Source organism: Anomaloglossus baeobatrachus, chromosome 1 (genome assembly GCF_048569485.1).
Source record: "Anomaloglossus baeobatrachus isolate aAnoBae1 chromosome 1, aAnoBae1.hap1, whole genome shotgun sequence".
Lineage (NCBI taxonomy): Eukaryota > Metazoa > Chordata > Amphibia > Anura > Aromobatidae > Anomaloglossus > Anomaloglossus baeobatrachus.
This window is the reverse complement of record NC_134353.1, coordinates 897428236-897446902: the sequence shown is the minus strand read 5'-3', so window position 1 is coordinate 897446902 and position 18667 is coordinate 897428236. Positions and strand designations below refer to the sequence as shown.

Genomic DNA, 18667 nt, shown 5'->3' with positions numbered 1-18667 from the left:
ACAAGAGTAAAAGGAAAAAATTCAGCATAACATTTATTGTGCAATTTCTCCTGAGTTTGGCGATACCTTATATGTGGTGGAAATCAACTGTTTGGGCGCATGGCAGGGCTTGGAAGGGAAGGAGTGCCATTTGACTGCAAAATTGTCTGGAATCAATAGCGGACGCCAGGTTGCATTTGGAGAGCCCCTGAGGTGCCTAAACAGTGGCGGTCCCCCACAAGTGACCCCATTCTGGAAACAAGACACCTCAAGGCTTTTATCTAGGTGTATAGTGAGCAGTTTGAATCCACGAATACTTCACAGAATTTGATAAGCTTAGGTTGCCATATTGAAAATTTTCATTTTTTTTTCACAAAAATGTTGCTTCAGCATCAAATTTCTCACTTTTTCAAGAGACAACAACAAACCGTGGACCCAACAGGTTGTTATCCAATGTCTTATGAGCACAGGGATACCCCACATGTGGCCAAAAACCTCTGTTTGGATAAATGGGAGGGCTTGGAATGGAAGGAGTACCATTTGAATTCTGGAAAAGTTGAGATAAATTGCGGGCACCATGTCACATTTGCAGGGCCCCTTGGGTCCCTATACAGCAGAAACCCCCCCACAAGTGACCCCATTTTGGAAACTGGATTTTATTCAGGAGTATAGTAAGCATTTTGAATCCACAGGTACTTCACAAAAATGTTGCTGTAGCAACAAATGTCTCACTTTTAGGCTATGTGGCCATGATCCAGCGACACGGCGTCTAGTATACAGTGTCAGCCTCCTGCAGAGATGTGAGTGTTGTCCACGGGAGAACGCAGCTGCCCATGCCCACGATTTGGGTTCAGGCCGCTGTGGAGCTCTATGCTACCTGCAGAGAACACTCATCTCCGCAGCATAAATTGACATGCTGAGGCTCGGGAAGCTGCGCCACAGGTCGGTTTATGCTGCGGAGAAGAGAAGCACAGTGGGCATGGGATTTCTAAAAATCCTTCCACTGTGCTTCTACTGCACAACGCAGCATTATGGGAAAACACAGGGAAAACACTGCGCCCAAAACGCTGCAAATCCCGATTGTGGGCGCACAGCCTAAAATGCTACAATGGATGAATGGATAGATGTCAAACAAATAAATATAACGTCCCACCCCCTGCATATTCTAAGCTGGCGCCCTTTAGTGCCTTTCATGTGGCACTAAAGGGTGCCTAGCCTTGTATTTAGCCCCCCAAAAAATTAATAATTAAAATAAACGACGTGGGGTCCCCCCTATTTTTGATAGCCAGCTAGGGTAAAGCAGACAGCTGTAGCCTGCAAACCACAGCTGACAGCTTCACCTTGGCTGGTGATCAATTTGGAGGGCTCCCCAGGCGTTTTTTAAAAAAAAACAAAAACGGGGGGTCCCCCCCAAATTAGATCACCAGCCAAGGTGAAGCGGACAACTGGGGTCTGGTATTCTCAGGGTGGGAAGAGCCATGGTTATTGGACTCTTCCCAGCCTAAAAATAGCAGGCCGCAGCCGCCCCAGAAGTGGCGCATCCATTAGATGCGCCAATCCTGGCGCTTCGCTCCAGCTCATCCGTGTTCTTTAAATAAAACAGGTCACTCACTCACACCTGATTACCATCCCATTGATTTATCTGATAATCTTCACATTCTTTTGACACTTAAGACTTAACATCACATCATTTTCCTCAATTAAAGTAATTTCTTACTCATTTGTTTCCTTTTGGTTCTTTTCATCTGTTTTTACGTCTTGTAAAGAAATTGTCACGCTTGTCAAGTGTGACGAGCGTAGCATGTGCATTCAGACATAAGGGCATCTGATGTGTAGCGCCCCATGGGGCAGGTGTTTTAACCTACTCGTTGCCGGGCCGGGGATGCAGATCCTCTGCGTCGTCCCGGGGGGGGGCTGGCGTGGCCCGGCCCGATTCCGTTGCCCCAAGGTGTGCGGAGTAGAATGTTGGAGGGAGGCAGGATGGAGGATGGGGGTAGTAGTGACGGTTAGGAAAGTCTTTTTTTAGATGATCGTGATGCCACCTGTGGTATGCGGCCAGGGATGGGGCCGCCGCCGCTGCAAGGTCTCTAACTGGGGCAGATGTTGGGTGCAGCCGGGATGGTGTCGCTGCCCACAGGCGGAGCGGGATTACCCCGAGGAGGATGGGGGGGGGTAGCCTCCGTTGGCGCCGCAGCACTGGGCACCAGTTAAGGAGAGGCAGGGGCTGCGGTTCCAAGTCTTTTTACTCACAGATTGTTTAGGCGCTGCCACAGAATACCGTCCTCTGCCACGATGGGCTCCAGCCGATCTTGGATCTGTCTGTGGTCACTGCCGGTGCCCGTGAAAGTCTGTAAGTGAAGTGTCCCTCGGTTGCTATCCGTAACCCAGGCCGAGCCTCCTGCTCCAAGCCACGGGCCCACGAAGAGAGAGAAACACTAACTCCAGTTGTCAGTTCTAAATGTTATCCCAAGCTGTGCCCAGGAAGGTTCTGTCTAAAGTGTGATGGTTGCGCCTACTTCTCCCCCATGTGGTGCTGACCCCAATGGTTGTCCTAGCGACTGGGGAAGTCTCATGGTTCGTGATGGCTGTCTCCCCTTTCTGCCCTAGTCCAACTCCTTGTGAGTAAGCACCTGCTGTTGTTTGTGTGTGTTTTGTGAAGGTGCCGACAGGTTAACCCCCTCCTGACGTGCGATAGATACTACCCTTGAAAACTGGTGTAATACCCTTTGGCGCCTAAAGTCCAGGGGGGGCCACAGACGCACAACAAAAAACACAACTAACAAAGGGGACATAATAAGGGTGGGCCCCGAAGATAGTGAGTGGTGTAGATGGGACACCACCTATCCTCACCTGCAGCTGTCCCTAATCTCCTCACCAGTCCCTATTCAGTCTCCGGAACTGTCGCTAAACAGAAACCTGATACCCTGAGACACCCTGTAGATGCCCTGGCTAGTGAGAGGCAGGTGAAGTTCACTAGCCCCACCGCTGCACTATTAAAACACGAGAAGGAAAGACAACCAATGAAACGGCAAGGAAAAAAGATAAAGCCTGAGTTCAGGACAACTCCTCAGCAGGACCTTCCACCAAGGCGGCCAGAGAAAAAATGAGTTTGTATCTTCAGCAAGGACAACTGGGGGAACACCTCTACTTAAACATAAAGGGGTGTGGCTATAAATCAGCTGCAGCTGAAACACTTAGCTAGGGACTGTGGGACAACAAAATGGACATTTATTCGTTAGGTTCTGAAAGAAATGAAATCACATTTGAATTTAGAGTCCCAGATGGAAATACGGGATAACAACCTTGAATCTGTTACTAGTCCCCAAAAAGAGACACGACCTTGACAAAAAATCTGATTTAGTTTTAGGTCAAACTTGTGCAGTAATATGGAAATTACCTACTGTATATGAATCTGCTCCACTCCTTCTACTCCATAAATCTGACCGGTGACTTTTTGTAACTAAAAACTTTTAAAAAGTGAAATGTACTTGTTAGAATAAATTGCTGCTCTGCTGCCTGCTGATTTGTTAATCCAGATTATATCCCAGCCAGGGCTGTAACAAGTTGCAGGATTAATTATCCACCGTACATTATACAGGTGTCGTAAGCGGCTTCTCCTACATCCTGACTTTACCTCTGTAGTAATCAAGACATGAAAGAGCGGAGTAATCTGGAGGGCTCGGTCATGCCGTGTGAGCAGCAGATTAGGCCGATGGGACTTCAGTTCTGTGATTTATTTATTTATTTATTTATTTATTTATTTATTTTTTGAGACGACTTCTATGTTTTGCTTCTCCTATTACTTTCAGATGAACAATCTATTTTACTAAATAAAAAATTGACAGTGGTCCTCCTTTATGTCAATGCAGGGATCCAGTCTCTGCTTCCTCTTATGACCACTATGGGGTAGTCTGTAGACCTATAAAAACCTGTATGTGTGAGATCACCCCCTAGTGGTGGCAATTAGTACCAGAAAATTCTACACACAAAAAAGACTGCATTTTCTTAATATATTTGATACATCCCTGGTATTCCAAGTAATTTTAGTGATTGGCACGATTGGTTTAACTGTGGATTTATGAAAAAAGAAGCATTAATTATTGTTCGAGTGGTTAAGCTTGTTAGATGTGTGTGTATGTATGTGTATATTTTTATGTATGTATGCATGTGTATATATATAATATATGTGTGTGTGTATATATGTATATATATATATATATATATATATATATATAAAAATATACAGTACTGACCAAAAGTTTGGACACACCTTCTCATCTCTAGAACAACTGGTAAGAGGAGACTTTGTGCAGCAGGCCTTCATGGTAAAATAGCTGCTAGGAAACCACTGCTAAGGACAGGCAACAAGCAGGAGAGACTTGTTTGGGCTAAAGAACACAAGGAATGGACATTAGACCAGTGGAAATCTGTGCTTTGGTCTGAGGAGTCCAAATTTGAGATCTTTGGATCCAACCACCGTGTCTTTGTAGAAAAGGTGAACGGATGGACTCTACATGCCTGGTTCCCACCGTGAAGCATGGAGGAGGAGGTGTGGGGGTGCTTTGCTGGTGACACTTGGGGATTTATTCAATATTGAAGGCATACTGAACCAGCATGGCTACCACAGCATCTTGCAGCGGCGTGCTATTCCATCCGGTTTGCGTTTAGATGGACCATCATTTATTTTTCAACAGGACAATGACCCCAAACACACCTCCAGGCAGTGTAAGGGCTATTTGACTAAGAAGGAGAGTGATGGGTGCTACGCCAGATGGCCTGCTATTTTACCATGAAGGCTGCTGCACAAAGTCTCCTCTTAATAGTTGTGCTAGACATGAGAAGGTGTGTCCAAACGTTTGGTCTGTACAGTGTGTATGTGTGTATATATATATATATATATATATATATATATATATATATATATATATATATATTAATTGCCTTATTCTGTCTGTCTGTCTGTCTGTCTGTCATGCTCCAAAATTGTGTCCTTACGGTGACACAAAGCTGATTGGCCGCTGGGCTCGCCATGGCCCCGCCCCCCCACACGGATTGGCCTCTCGCCCTGGCTCTCTGCAGGCCCTGCCCCCCCTCACGCAATGCACGCTCGCTCTGGCCCAACTGACACGGAGCTCCGACTCCCAGGTGAGTACACACACTCACATCAGATCACACTCACTCTCACACACACCTCACACATCACATCCACACACTCACAACATCCTGGGATATCGCAGACATAACCTTGCGATGCTGGGATCTTGACGGAGCCCGTGAATGCTGGTAACCATTATACACATCGGGTAACTAAGGTCCCTTGGTTACCCGATGTGTATCTTAGTTACCAGTGTACACCGGCTCACACTCACTCTCACACACACCTCACACACACATCACATCGCATCCACATACTCACAGCATCCGGAGATATCGCTTGCGTCTCGGCCTCGATACTGTGCTGTTGTGACCTTCCAGGACCTGCCGGAGGATCACATGGCCAGAAGCATGTGGTATCTCCGGATGTTGTGAGTGTGAGCGTGGATGTGCGATATCGTCAGTGTGTGTGTGAGTGTATACGATTGGGTGTGTGTGAGTGTATGCGATCGGATCTGTGAGTGTCGGCAGAGGAGCACGGCGTGCTGGAGGAGGCTGGGAGGAGAGAGGCTGATCTTGGGCAAGGCTGATGCTGAGGGAGGCTGGGAGGGGGAGGCTGGGAGGAGAGAGGCTGATCCTGGGGAAGGCTGGGAGGGGGAGGCTGATGCTGGGGGAGGCTGGAAGGAGAGAGGCTGATGCTGGGGGAGGCTGGGAGGAGAGAGGCTGAAGCTGGGGAAGGCTGATGCTGAGGGAGGCTGGGAGGGTAAGGCTGATGCTGAGGGAGGCTGGGAGGAGAGAGGCTGATCCTGGGGAAGGCTGGGAGGGGGAGGCTGATGCTGGGGGAGGCTGGAAGGAGAGAGGCTGATGCTGGGGGAGGCTGGAAGGAGAGAGGCTGATGCTGGGGGAGGCTGGGAGGAGAGAGGCTGCTGCTGGGGGAGGCTGATGCTGGGGGAGGCTGGGAGGGGGAAGCTGATGCTGGGGGAGACTGGGAGGAGAGAGGCTGATACTGGGGGAGGCTGGAAGGAGAGAGGCTGATGCTGGGGGAGGCTGATGCTGGGGGAGGCTGGGAGGAGGGAGGCTGATGCTGGGAGGAGGGAGGCTGGGGGAGGCTGATGCTGGGGGAGGCTGGGAGGAGAGAGGCTGATGCTGGGGGAGGCTGGGAGCACGATGGGGGGTGCGCAGCTTGGGGGATGGAGCACGTTTGGGGGTGCGCAGCATGGGGGATGGAGCACGTTTGGGAGTGCGCAGCATGGCGGATGGAGCACGTTTGGGACTGCGCAGCATGGCGGATGGACCACGTTTGGGAGTGCGCAGCATGGCGGATGGAGCATGTTTGGGAGTGCGCAGCATGGCGGATGGAGCATGTTTGGGAGTGCGCAGCATGGCGGATGGAGCACGTTTGGGAGTGCGCAGCATGGCGGATGGAGCACGTTTGGGAGTGCGCAGCATGGCGGATGGAACACGTTTGGGACTGCGCAGCATGGCGGATGGACCACGTTTGGGAGTGCGCAGCATGGCGGATGGAGCACGTTTGGGAGTGCGCAGCATGGCGGATGGAGCACGATGGGGGGTGCGCAGCATGGGGGATGGAGCACGATGGAAGGTGCACACCTCCCCCCAACACACACACACTGGGAACCACAAACACCGCCGTACAGACACCCACACACATAGACAACGCTGCACACACACAACACCCAACACACAAACACCGCGGCATACATAAATATACGCACATACCACGCAACACACACACATTGCACAAAACATACCTCCCCCCAAAACACACCACACCCACACAGACCGCGCAACACACACACACAACGCTACAGACACACAGCGCTCCACAAACAACGCAACACACGCAACACACATACAACACCGCTCTCACCCCCCGTCACACCCAGACAACACCCAGAACATGTACAGCGCCTACACAAACACTTGGTAACTACAGACAACATATATATATATATATATATAACAAAAATCATACATTAACTACACAATACGTAAATTCTAGAATACCCGATGCGTAGAATCGGGCCACCTTCTAGTATATGTATGTATATATTATATATATATATATATATATATATATATATAATATAATATAAAAATATATTTATAATTTAGTTTTGGTTTTTTTTGGTGGAACGTCATTTTTGAGCAGCATATGTGATAGCTGTGACAGTCGTAAATTGTGATTTTCAAAAGAGTACAGAGACATTTGCAGTATCATGAAGTTGCACTAGGGGGCAGCGGAGGCACACTGATGTACTGATCACCATTCTGGGTTTTCAGCCATAAAAAGTCTCATATTTCGCTATTACTGAGCAATTCGATTAGGACGTTACCCGATTTGGGCTGACTCCACACCACCGTGTTTGTCTGTCAGCTATATATAGTAGAAAAGCCCATAGATTAATTTTATCCTGACTAAGGCCAAAATATTGTTTTGTTTGTTTTTTTGGGGTTTTTTTTTTGGGCACGGTGGCTCACTGGTTAGCACTGCAGTCTTGTGGTGGCTCAGTGGTTAGCACTGCAGTCTTGCAGCGCTGGGGTCCTGGGTTCAAATCCTACCAAGGACAACATCTGCAAGGAGTTTGTATGTTCTCCCCGTGTTGCGTGGGTTTCTTCTGGGTTCGCCGGTTTCCTCCCACACTCCAAAGACCTACTGATAGGGAAACAAGATTGTGAGCCCCAATGGGGACAGTGTTGCCAATGTATGTAAAGCGCTGCGGAATTAACAGAGCTATAATAATTATTATAATAATAATGTGTTTTATTTGGTTTTTCTTTTGGGGTCTCTTTTAGAGTCCGTATACTATTTTTCACTTTCTTTTTTTTTTTTTTTTCTTTTTTGACGAGCCTATGGGTGATGTGCCGTTTTGTCTATCATTCCAATGCAGAGCACTGATGTACAGTGCCTAGAAAAAGTATTCATACCCCTTGAACTTTTGCACATTTTTTCCACATTATACCCACAAGCTTAAAAGTATTTTATTTTTTGTTTTATGTGGTATACCAACATGAAGTAGCCAGTATAGGAAGGTGTAAATGAAATCATTTTCTAAATTTTAAAAAATATAAATCTGAAAACTGTGAGGTGCATTTGTATTCAGCCACCTATATATAGTCTGATACTTCTAAATGAAATCCTGAGGGACTAATTGCCTCCGAAAGTCACTTAATTAGCAAATTCGGAGCACCTGTGAGTAGTTTCTCAGTATAACTACAGTTATTTTCTTAAGGCCTTAGAAATTTCTTAGAAAACATTAGGGATGAAACAGCATTATGAAAACCAAGGAATACTCCAGACAGGTCAGGGATAAAGTTGTGGACAAGAGTAAAGCAGGGTTAGGTTATAAAAAAAAAAAAAAAAAAAAAAAAAATATCGCAAGTCTGAACATTTTACAGAACACTGCTCAATCTATCATCCTAAAAGGAAAAGAGTATAGCACAACTGCAAACCTACCAAGACATGGCTGTTTCCACTTAAACTGACATCCTAAGAAGGAAGCACTAGTTAAAGACGCAGCCAAGAAACCCATGGTCTCTCTGGAGGAGCCGTGCAGAGATCCACAGCTCAGGTGAGAGTCTGCTCACATAACAACTATAAGTCATTTACTCCACACATCTGGCCTATGGGAGGGTGACAAGAAGAAAGCAAGAAGCAATAACGGTCACATTTTCATCTTGCAAAAAGCTGGGTAGGGGACATAGATAGCGAGCATGTGGGAGATGGTTCTCTGGTGAGATAGGATCAAAGTTGAGGTTTTGGGCTAAATGCAAAACACTATATCTGGTGGAAAACTAACACTGCACATCACCCTGAAAACACCATCCCCACTGTCACACATGTTGGTGGCAGCATCATGCTTTGGGGAGGCTTTTCTACAGCAGGGATAGGGAACCTGGTCAGAGTTGATGGGAAGATGAATGGAGCTAAATACAGGGCAATCCTGGAGGAAAACCTGTTAGAGACTGGAAATGACTTGATACTGGGCTGTAGGTTCAACTTCCAGCAGGAAAACCATCCTAAACATCCTGCCAGAGCTACAATGGAGGGTTTAGATCTAAGACTGTTCATGTGTGTGAACGGCCCAGTCACAGTCCAGGCCAAAATCCCATTGAGAGTCGGTGGCAAGGTGTGAAAATTGCTCTTCAGATGTCTCCATCCAATCTCACTGAGTGATAGCTCATGTGCTAAGAATGGGCAAAAATGTCAGCTTCTAGATGTGTAAAGCTGGAAGAGACATCCCCCAAAAGACTGGCAGCAGTACCTGCAGCAAAAGGTGATCCTACAGAGTATTGACTCAGAGGAGGCTGAATATAAATGGACATCACAATTTTCAGGTTTATATTTTTAAATTATTTAGAAAACAAAGTATCATTTCCTTTACACTTGACAAATACTTGCTACTTAGTGTTGGTATGTCACAGAAAATCACAATAAAATAAATTTTTCAGTTTGTGGAAAAAAAAAATGAAAAGTTCATGGGGTATGAAAACCTTTTCAAGGCACTGTACATTGTCCTGAATTGACCCTTTTACTATGCATTTTGGTGACTCACTAGTTCTGAGAATGAAGTAGATGTAATAGAGCGCCTCCTGCCGCCCTCAGCGATTAACTGTTATCCAACACCACGCATATGGCTATGACTCTGGGGATAGAAAAGTGCAGTCCTATGTAACGCCACAGATATACAGTGTGTCCACCCATAGCCTGTCCACCGCCGTTAACTCGAGAGCTGCGGCAGCTATAGGCATAGAAGTGGTGTCTAGGTATAGTAAAGTAGCCATACGCTACGCAATGAAACCACCTATAGCACCACCTGGTGGAGAACAACGGAGTTAGCATTTTTATCTTGAAAACGGAACGAGATAGTGGAAAAAAAAGTGAATTAATCAATTGTAGGGCATAATCATTTCAATACGAATCGATACCTTGCATACAGAAATGCTATGTTATGAAACCCATGACCCCCCCCCAAAACATTGAATGCTGGTCACGCATATGGCACTCATTTAACTTTGATGCTCAAAGTGGCCACCGTCAGCTGCAATGCACATCTGGACTCTGGACAGCATGCTGTATCTCGCTGCACGTTGTGCAATATGGTAGGTGACCCGTTTGCACAAGCATCTGTGATAAGTCATCGTAGGTCCTGCAATGTTGGTGGATGGGTCTCATACACCTGCTGTTTGATGTGACCTCACAGAAAGAAGTCCAATGGGGTCAGGTCAGGTGAGCGGAGGCCACTACACGCAGCCACCATACCCAATGACTTGTAGGAAGGTCTCCATGAGGTATCGCTTCACGTCCACAGCCTTGTGAGTTTTACACGTTTTTATCATAGCATTTCTGTATGCAAGGTGTCGATTTGTATTGAATTTATAATTCACTTTTTTTCTCTCTCGTTCCGTTTGCTAAATAAAAATGCTAACTCGATAGTTTTCCACCAGGTGGAGCTATAGGTGGTTTCATTGTGTAGCGCATGGCTACTTTACTATACCTAGACACCACTTCTATGCCTATAGCTGCCGCCGTTCTCAAGTTAATGGCAGTGGACAGGATATGGGTGGACACACTGTAGGTAAGACACAGTCCCATGTAGCATGCATGAAATATCCCGATGCAATAGAGTAAACTATATTTTCATCCATTATATTCTTCTTGCAAAGCTTAATCGTTGTAGGACTTCTGGGAAACTGTCAACAAGCAGGTTGGTTCCTTTAATCCAGGGTTCCCCAACTCCAGTCCTCGAGGGCCGCCAACAGTGCATGTTTTCAGGATTTCCTTAGCATTGTATGGGTGTTGGAATCATCACCTGTGCAGGTGATTAAATTAACACCTGTGCAATACTAAGGAAATCCTGAAAACCTGCACTGTTGGTGGCCCTCGAGGACTGGAATTGGGGACCCATGCTTTAATCCAATTGATTTGTCCTTATTTAGTATTTTGGGGTTTTTCTGTCGTATAGGCTTTTGTGTAGTGCAGTTTTTCTAGTGTCGGTTGTCACTCGTACATCGGCAACACAACGGTACTCGCCTGACCTCCCCTTAACACGAATAATGCCAATCCGCTGTGTGTACATGCAGGCATCCATTGTTAAAGGATAGGTCCCGTTTCTGGGGTCAGTTGTAACTCCTGGTGGACATACTGGCTCGAGGGATTGACATCACTTTACCCGCTCCATCCATTGTCAGTGCTCTGCCCTCAATTGTTTGCCTGCAGAAGGAACGGTGTTACGCTAGGTATGGGGGGGATACCAGACGAACATTGAAAGGTGGTAGAAGAGGTAAACCCTGTCTCTAGGGAAGTTGGAGAATGGTGACCACCTGGCTCCCTAGACTTCCCTAGATATGTTCTGCACCTATGCGCTGATTAGGATACCTAGACCCTGTTTGACCCTGACCGGACAGGATGAGCACTAGTCAACCCCACTAAGACCTAAAGGAAACACAGAGAAAACAAACAGGAATTCAAAGATGACTTTTTGGGAGAATGTCAGCAACATACAACAATGTGTTACCACAGATGACTCCAACTGCTTGCAGTCTGGACAGCATAGGAGTAAACTCTATCACCACAACAAGCCAAGTGGAAATGCAGGTGATATATAGACAAAGGGTGAGGGAGGGGATGAGGATTTGCACCTGAACTGCCAAGATGTTCAAAAGGAAGAGTTAAGCTGGGTTTACACACTGCAACATCGCAAAGGACATCGCTGTAACGTCACCGGTTTTGTGACGCAATAGCGACCTCCCTAAGTCTCTGCTAAGTCTCTGGTGAGCTGTCAAACAGGCAAACCTGGCCAACAACGCAACAGCGATCCGGACCTGCAGAGCGACCTAGCTGGTTGTTGGGGACGTTGATAAGCAGCCTTTTGAAAGGGAAGTTGCTTACAAAGTCGCTGCAAAGTCTTCTGCAACTTCTGCAAATTGCTGGATCCTGACTAAACAGCACGCAAACGCATGTGAACGCTGGCATGCTGATAGGCAGGATCCTGCTTGCTCTACTGAGCATGCCCAGAAACCAGCCCGTGATCAGTCCCTCTCTCTCTGTCTCTCCCCCTCCCTCTCCCCCACCTGAGAGCTGCGGACACTCGTAACCAAGGTAAATATCGGGTAACCACTTATCTTAGTTACCCGATGTTTACGTTGGTAACGTGTGCAGGGAGCCCGGCTCCTAGCAGCTGCAGACGCTCGTAACCAAAGTAAATATCGGGTATCCAAGCAAGTATACCCGATGTTTACCTTGGTTACGAGCCTCGCAGCTGTCAGATGCCGGCTCCCAGTCTGGCACGTTTAGTTCCCCTCACTCCTGATCACATGACTCCAATGCCCGCCCCTAAACATCCAGTGACAGGATCCTGCAAAGAAACACATGCGTTTGCATGCATTTTTTGCTGTAAAAGCAGGATCCGCTTTTGCAGCAAAAAAACGTTCAGGACGCATGTTAAAAAGACGTAGTGTGAAAGCAGCCTTAACCCTAACAGGGAAGATATATAGAACTTCATTCACACACAGAAAGAAAGAATGGAATATTAAGTAGCAGTGAAACGCAGTGACCTTCTACAGCCGGACACCATAGGGTTGTCTGTCAACCGTGACCGCTCGACGTAGGACCATAGGCGGCTGCACTTTCTGTAAATGTACAGGTTATTTTAAGCCTTTCGTTTTGCATTTGCCAGATTCTCGTCTCTCCTGAATTACATCACTAAATCCTTCTTTTCTTGCAGTGAGATCAGCCGGCTGGACCTGGGGCTCATTGTGGAGATGTGGAATAAAGGGCTGATCTGGGACACAATGGTGGGGACCTTGTGGATACCGCTGCAGACAATCAGACAGTCAGACGAGGTAAGAATAGACTTTAAGAGTTTTTTGGACTATAATAATTAGCAGGGAATAAAAACTTTTTGTTTTCTTGGTGTTTCTGGTCCCAGGAATTAGAAATGATACCTAGCACAGTGGTGTCTGTCAGTGGTAGGAGTCATTATTATTGTCCTCAACGTTTTTGTATTGACAGGCCACATCCAATTACCATAACTATAAAAGAATTATACAAGTGACAGACAGTAACGTGGTGTTCGGCTCAAAACTCGCCGAGTGTCAAGGCAGCATCTGACGCTGTTCACACTACATATTGTGACACTCAACACTGTGCCTTCTCTGGTGGAGTTGCACAGACAGGCTCTGTGCTCATTAGTGATCAGACTTGCAGGAATTAATCTTTTCTAGCCTGCTGGTTACCTCTTGGATCACATGTGGGAGACCTTTCACAATTACCGTTTTTATATGGTGGTGGAGCCGGTCTTCCTTTGTCGACTATAGCTTTTGCCAAACCGATTTATGTGGTGTTGTATCCCAATTCTGCTGGTGATGGTCTTTGTCCAGTTCCCCTGTTCTTGTTTCCTCCCTGCACTTATTTTCCTCCTAAGCTCTTTTTGTCGTGCTTTATCTATTTCTGCTGGCTTTATCACAACTGCCCCGGCCCTACCCAAGGGTTGAAGGAGGGGATATAAGATCAGGGCTGGTCAGGAGCAGGGGTAGGAAGGCGACCCAGATATCTGTCTGCTTTATCACTCCTGCCCCAGTCCTAACCAGAGGTTGGGATGGCTTAGGGTCCGCTACCTTGAGGGCCAGTTTAGGAACCTCGGTCCCCTGTTTTTCTCTCACACTGTGACCCAGTCCTTGTGTTTTCCTAGGTTCTGTGATGTAGTAATGTGTATAGTGTCATTGTATGGAAGTACTTTACCGGACGGCAGCGGTGCCATAGATTAATGGCTTTGTACTAACAGACATAAAACAACCCATCCGATGTGTGTCAAGTGCGTAGATCCCATGTACAATGCTACATACATGCATAGACTATTATTAACACCCCATCAGACATATTCACCAATAGGTACAGAAGTGATTAAGGCTGCTTTCACACATCAGTTTTTTTGCAGTGCAGCACAATCCGGCTCAAAAACATATGCAACGGATGCGGCGAATAAAATGGATCCGTTGCATAAGTTTTTCCATGCGGCCCGTCCATTTTTTGACGGATGCGGCTTGATACTGAGCATGTGCAGTTCAAAAAACCACATCCGGCGTCCAGATGCGTTTTTTGCCGCAGGACGCCGCATGCGTCATCCATAGGCTTGCATTGTAAATTGCGCTGCATCGCGCCAGATCCGGCGCGATGCGTTTTTTTCGCCACACAGAAAAACGTGCCAGGCAACGTTCCATCCGGCCACCGCATGGGCTAAATCTGCCGTATCCGGCAAAAAACGGACTCAACGCAAGGCCATGCGGCACAATACGGCGCTAATGCAAGTCTATGCGGAAAAAACACAACCGGCGGCAAAAAAAACCTTGCGTTTTTTCTGCAAAGCGCCGTATTGTGCCGCACGGCAAAAAACAGATGTGTGAAAGCAGCCTAAAGTGTTATTCTCATCTTCATAAATGGCCAATATAAGCAGTATTACAATTTATGGCTTATTTACATTTTCAGCCTCTTAAGATATTAACATTTTCTATTTCTTTTGTTTACTCTTTGTTGCCTTGGAGACCGACCACAGCTTAAAATGCCCAGTGCTTTCAAGCTCTTTTCTCTTGGGCTTGTAAGCGCAGTTTATAGGAAAACTAGAGCGAACTGCTACTTCCTAACCCCTTGGCCGACTTCAGCGCCGTGCTTGCAGACTAGATTGCAGCGGTGGTCGGTCTCCAAGGTAACGAGCTGTAAACAAAAGTGTGAATATCTCAAGAATGGCTGCAAATTTTTGATAAGCAGTAAATTTGTGAAAGTGATTGTATGTTAAAAGCACTAACCGGCAATATCCATGTATGAAGATGAGAGGCAGTACAAGTTCGGGACCTCCCCAGCCGCCCCGGGACATCTCCTGGTCTCCACACTTTCTTGATACCCAGTTAAAAAAGAAAAATCTGAAGGATACATACTCTCTCTCAGAAGTTTAATATATTTCTGTAAACATCAGTAGAAGTTGTGTATATGGCACGGCCTGAACATGGACACCTAGATTCTTCTCTCATTCCCACCAGGAGGGTCCCGGAGAATGGACCGCACTGGAGGCCGAGGTCCTGATGAAGGACGATGAGATCTGTGGCACCCGGAACCCAACTCTTCATAAGATCTTACTGGACACCCGGTTCGAGCTGCCTTTCGGTGAGTTTTGGGTATTTCCACTCTTCTTATTTTCTCCCGGATGCAGGGTGACGTCATGGAAGGAGGATCCTGGGCTAAATATTGTCCTCCTTTATTACACAAATTATAGCTGGGACGATCCTCCCGACCTTCTGAACGGCCAAATCTTCTCGAATTATTGGATCTCTGAATGAAGTGTTGTAACTTTGCAGAATGAATAATTCTGTGATAAATAATTTTACTCTGGTCACATCCAGAGCTGCGTTCATACTTCAGCTTAGTTATTGGTTCTCTCCTGTCTGCCGACCTCTGTTGGTTGGAAAGTACGTAGTGTTAAATTACATCATTGAAAATTATGAGTTTTCAGAGTCTGAGAAACGCAAAGATTTCTATATGGAAAGTGCGGAGGGCTCTGAATGCAGCTCTGGATGTGACTGGAGGAAGGCAAAACCTCCACCGTGTTACTGCAGGCAGATGTCTATGGAGGAGGCTACGTTACTTAGAGGTATAGAGCGCTGTTCCTTCTCGGAGGGAGGCCGATGATTATTTTGGAGAATCAGCCGATCAGCGTGGGACCCGTCTGTGATTTCTCCGCTATTGTCAAATCGGTTAGCGACTCTTCAGTTTCCTGATTGAGGAAGAAAAGTTTCTCGTTATCGTAGGAAGCGCGATTATCATGATCACATAATTACACTAATGACGGAGAGATGCTTCATAATGGAAGCTGCGAAAACCTCCCTGTGTGACACTCGTGTGCCTGGGAACCAAAATCTGTGCGTTCTCCTCTCAGAAAACACGGACTGAAGTCGCCCATAGAGGCTATATTCCTGCTGGTGGGATCTGCCAGCAAGTGAAAGGGGACCGCTACATCATGCTTCGTATATCTCCTCAGTGATTTTGTTCTTATTAGTATTCTTCTATTGGGGGGGGCGTTGGCCTGTGTCGGTGGGGGGTGGGTGCATTGGCTTGTGTCGGTGGGGGGTGCATTGGCCTGTGTAGGTGGGGGGGGTGCATTGGCTTGTGTCGGTGGGGGGGTGCATTGGCCTGTGTAGGTGGGGGGGTGCATTGGCTTGTGTCGGTGGGGGGGGTGCATTGGCCTGTGTAGGTGGGGGGGGTGCATTGGCTTGTGTCGGTGGAGGGGGGGAGCGTTGGCCTCTGTCGGTGGAGGGGGGGGGGCGTTGGCCTCTGTCGGTGGAGGGGGCGGCGTTGGCCTCTGTCGTGGAGGGGGGCGTTGGCCGGTAGGGGGTGTGGGCCTCTGTCAGTGTTGAGGGGTAGGTGTGGGCCTCTGTCGGTGTGGGGGGCGCGTGCCTCTGTCGGTGGAGGGGGGGACGTTGGCCTCTGTCGTGGAGGGGGGGCGTTGGCCGGTAGGGGGTGTGGGCCTCTGTCAGTGTTGAGGGGTAGGTGTGGGCCTCTGTCGGTGTGGGGGGCGCGTGCCTCTGTCGAAGTGGGAGGGCCTCTGTCGGTGGAGTGGGGTTGTGCGTGGACCTGTGGGGGGTGGGGGGGGGGCTTTTTAATTTCCAGACATTTATTTTTGTTAGTGGGTTTTCTAAAAACTGGTTTAAAGGGATTTTCACCTTGTTATGGCTTAAACATGACTGTCGTTGCTGTGTGTCAGTGCAGTTTGGTGCCGAGCTTTTTGATGAATTCCTGGGAAATTCATTTTGCAAGAAGAGGCGCAGATTGTAGCCACATCACATAGAACAAGAAGATGATCTTAGAAGCCGGTCACACATCGCTGCGGGGAGTCCAGAGCCGAGCGTGAAAACAATGGTGAGGGCCGTGTAACCGCTATTATGTGGCTGCACAAAGTCTTCACAACTTACTGTAGCTCTGCACATATATTCCTGTCTGCTGCACATCGTTATCCCCCAGCAATGTGACCACATGATACCTCCACATCACAACTCTCCAGTGTCACATTATTGTAGAGGGCAGTATTCTAGTCTAATGAAGAGAGAAAGCGTCCAGCTTCACAAACAGGCAAGTATTTTTTATTTTTTTTTTAAGTGGAGGAGTATAAAAATCATGCACAAAAATAAAAATATCATTATGAGAACAAGATTAAAACACGTACACATTTCTGGTGCATAGCAACCTAATTCATGTTGTAGTAGTCATATTCTTGTACATAGGGAGCAGTATTATAGAAGTTATATTCTTGTACATAGGGGCGGTATTATAGTAGTTATACTCTTTTGTACATAGAGGCAGTATTATATTAGTTATATTCTTGTATATGGGAGCAGTATTATAGTAGTTATATTCTTGTACATAGGGAGCAGTATTATAGTAGTTATATTCTTGTACATAGGGGCAGTATTATAGTAGTTATATTCTTGTACATAGGGGGCAGTATTATAGTAGTTATATTCTTGTACATAGGGGGCGGTATTATAGTAGTTATATTCTTGTACATAGGGGAAGTATTATAGTAGTTATATTCTTGTACATAGGGGCAGTCTTATAGTAGTTATATTCTTGTACATAGGGGGCAGTATTATAGTAGTTATATTCTGATACATAGGGGGCAGTATTATAGTAGTTATATTCTTATACATAGGGGCAGTATTATAGTAGTTATATTCTTGTATATAGGAGCAGTATTATAGTAGTTATATTCTTGTACATAGGGAGCAGTATTATAGTAGTTATATTCTTGTACATAGGGGCAGTATTATAGTAGTTATATTCTTGTACATAGGGGGCAGTATTATAGTAGTTATATTCTTGTACATAGGAGCAGTATTATAGTAGTTATATTCTTGTACATAGGGGGCAGTATTATAGTAGTTATATTCTTGTACATAGGGGGCAGTATTATAGTAGTTATATTCTTGTACATAGGGGGCGGTATTATAGTAGTTATATTCTTGTACATAGGGGAAGTATTATAGTAGTTATATTCTTGTACATAGGGGCAGTATTATAGTAGTTATATTCTTGTACATAGGGGGCAGTATTATAGTAGTTATATTCTGATACATAGGGGGCAGTATTATAGTAGTTATATTCTTATACATAGGGGCAGTATTATAGTAGTTATATTCTTGTACATAGAGGCAGTATTATATTCGTTATATTCTTGTATATAGGAGCAGGATTATACCAGTTATATTCTTGTACATAGGGGCAGTATTATAGTAGTTATATTCTTGTACATAGGGGCAGTATTATAGTAGTTATATTTTTGTACATAGGAAGCAGTATTATGATAGTTATATTCTTGTACATGGGGGCAGTATTATAGTAGTTATATTCTTGTACATAGGGGGCAGTATTATAGTAGTTATATTCTTGTACATAGGGGGCAGTATTATAGTAGTTATATTCTTGTACATAGGGGGCGGTATTATAGTAGTTATATTCTTGTACATAGGGGCAGTATTATAGTAGTTATATTCTTGTACATAGGAGCAGTCTTATAGTAGTTATATT

At 46.1% G+C, this 18667-nt stretch overlaps 1 protein-coding gene across 3 annotated transcripts in view; it reads left to right on the top strand.

Annotated features, from left to right (window-relative positions):
• The window catches only part of UNC13B (unc-13 homolog B), a 436326-nt gene that overhangs the window by 101700 nt on the left and 315959 nt on the right, over positions 1-18667 (top strand). For all 3 annotated transcript variants that reach the window (XM_075327051.1, XM_075327042.1, XM_075327033.1), the window contains exons 4-5: positions 12822-12939; positions 15130-15253. In XM_075327051.1, coding sequence (XP_075183166.1) covers positions 12822-12939; positions 15130-15253 — 242 coding nt within the window. The remainder of the gene's footprint in view (positions 1-12821; positions 12940-15129; positions 15254-18667) is intronic.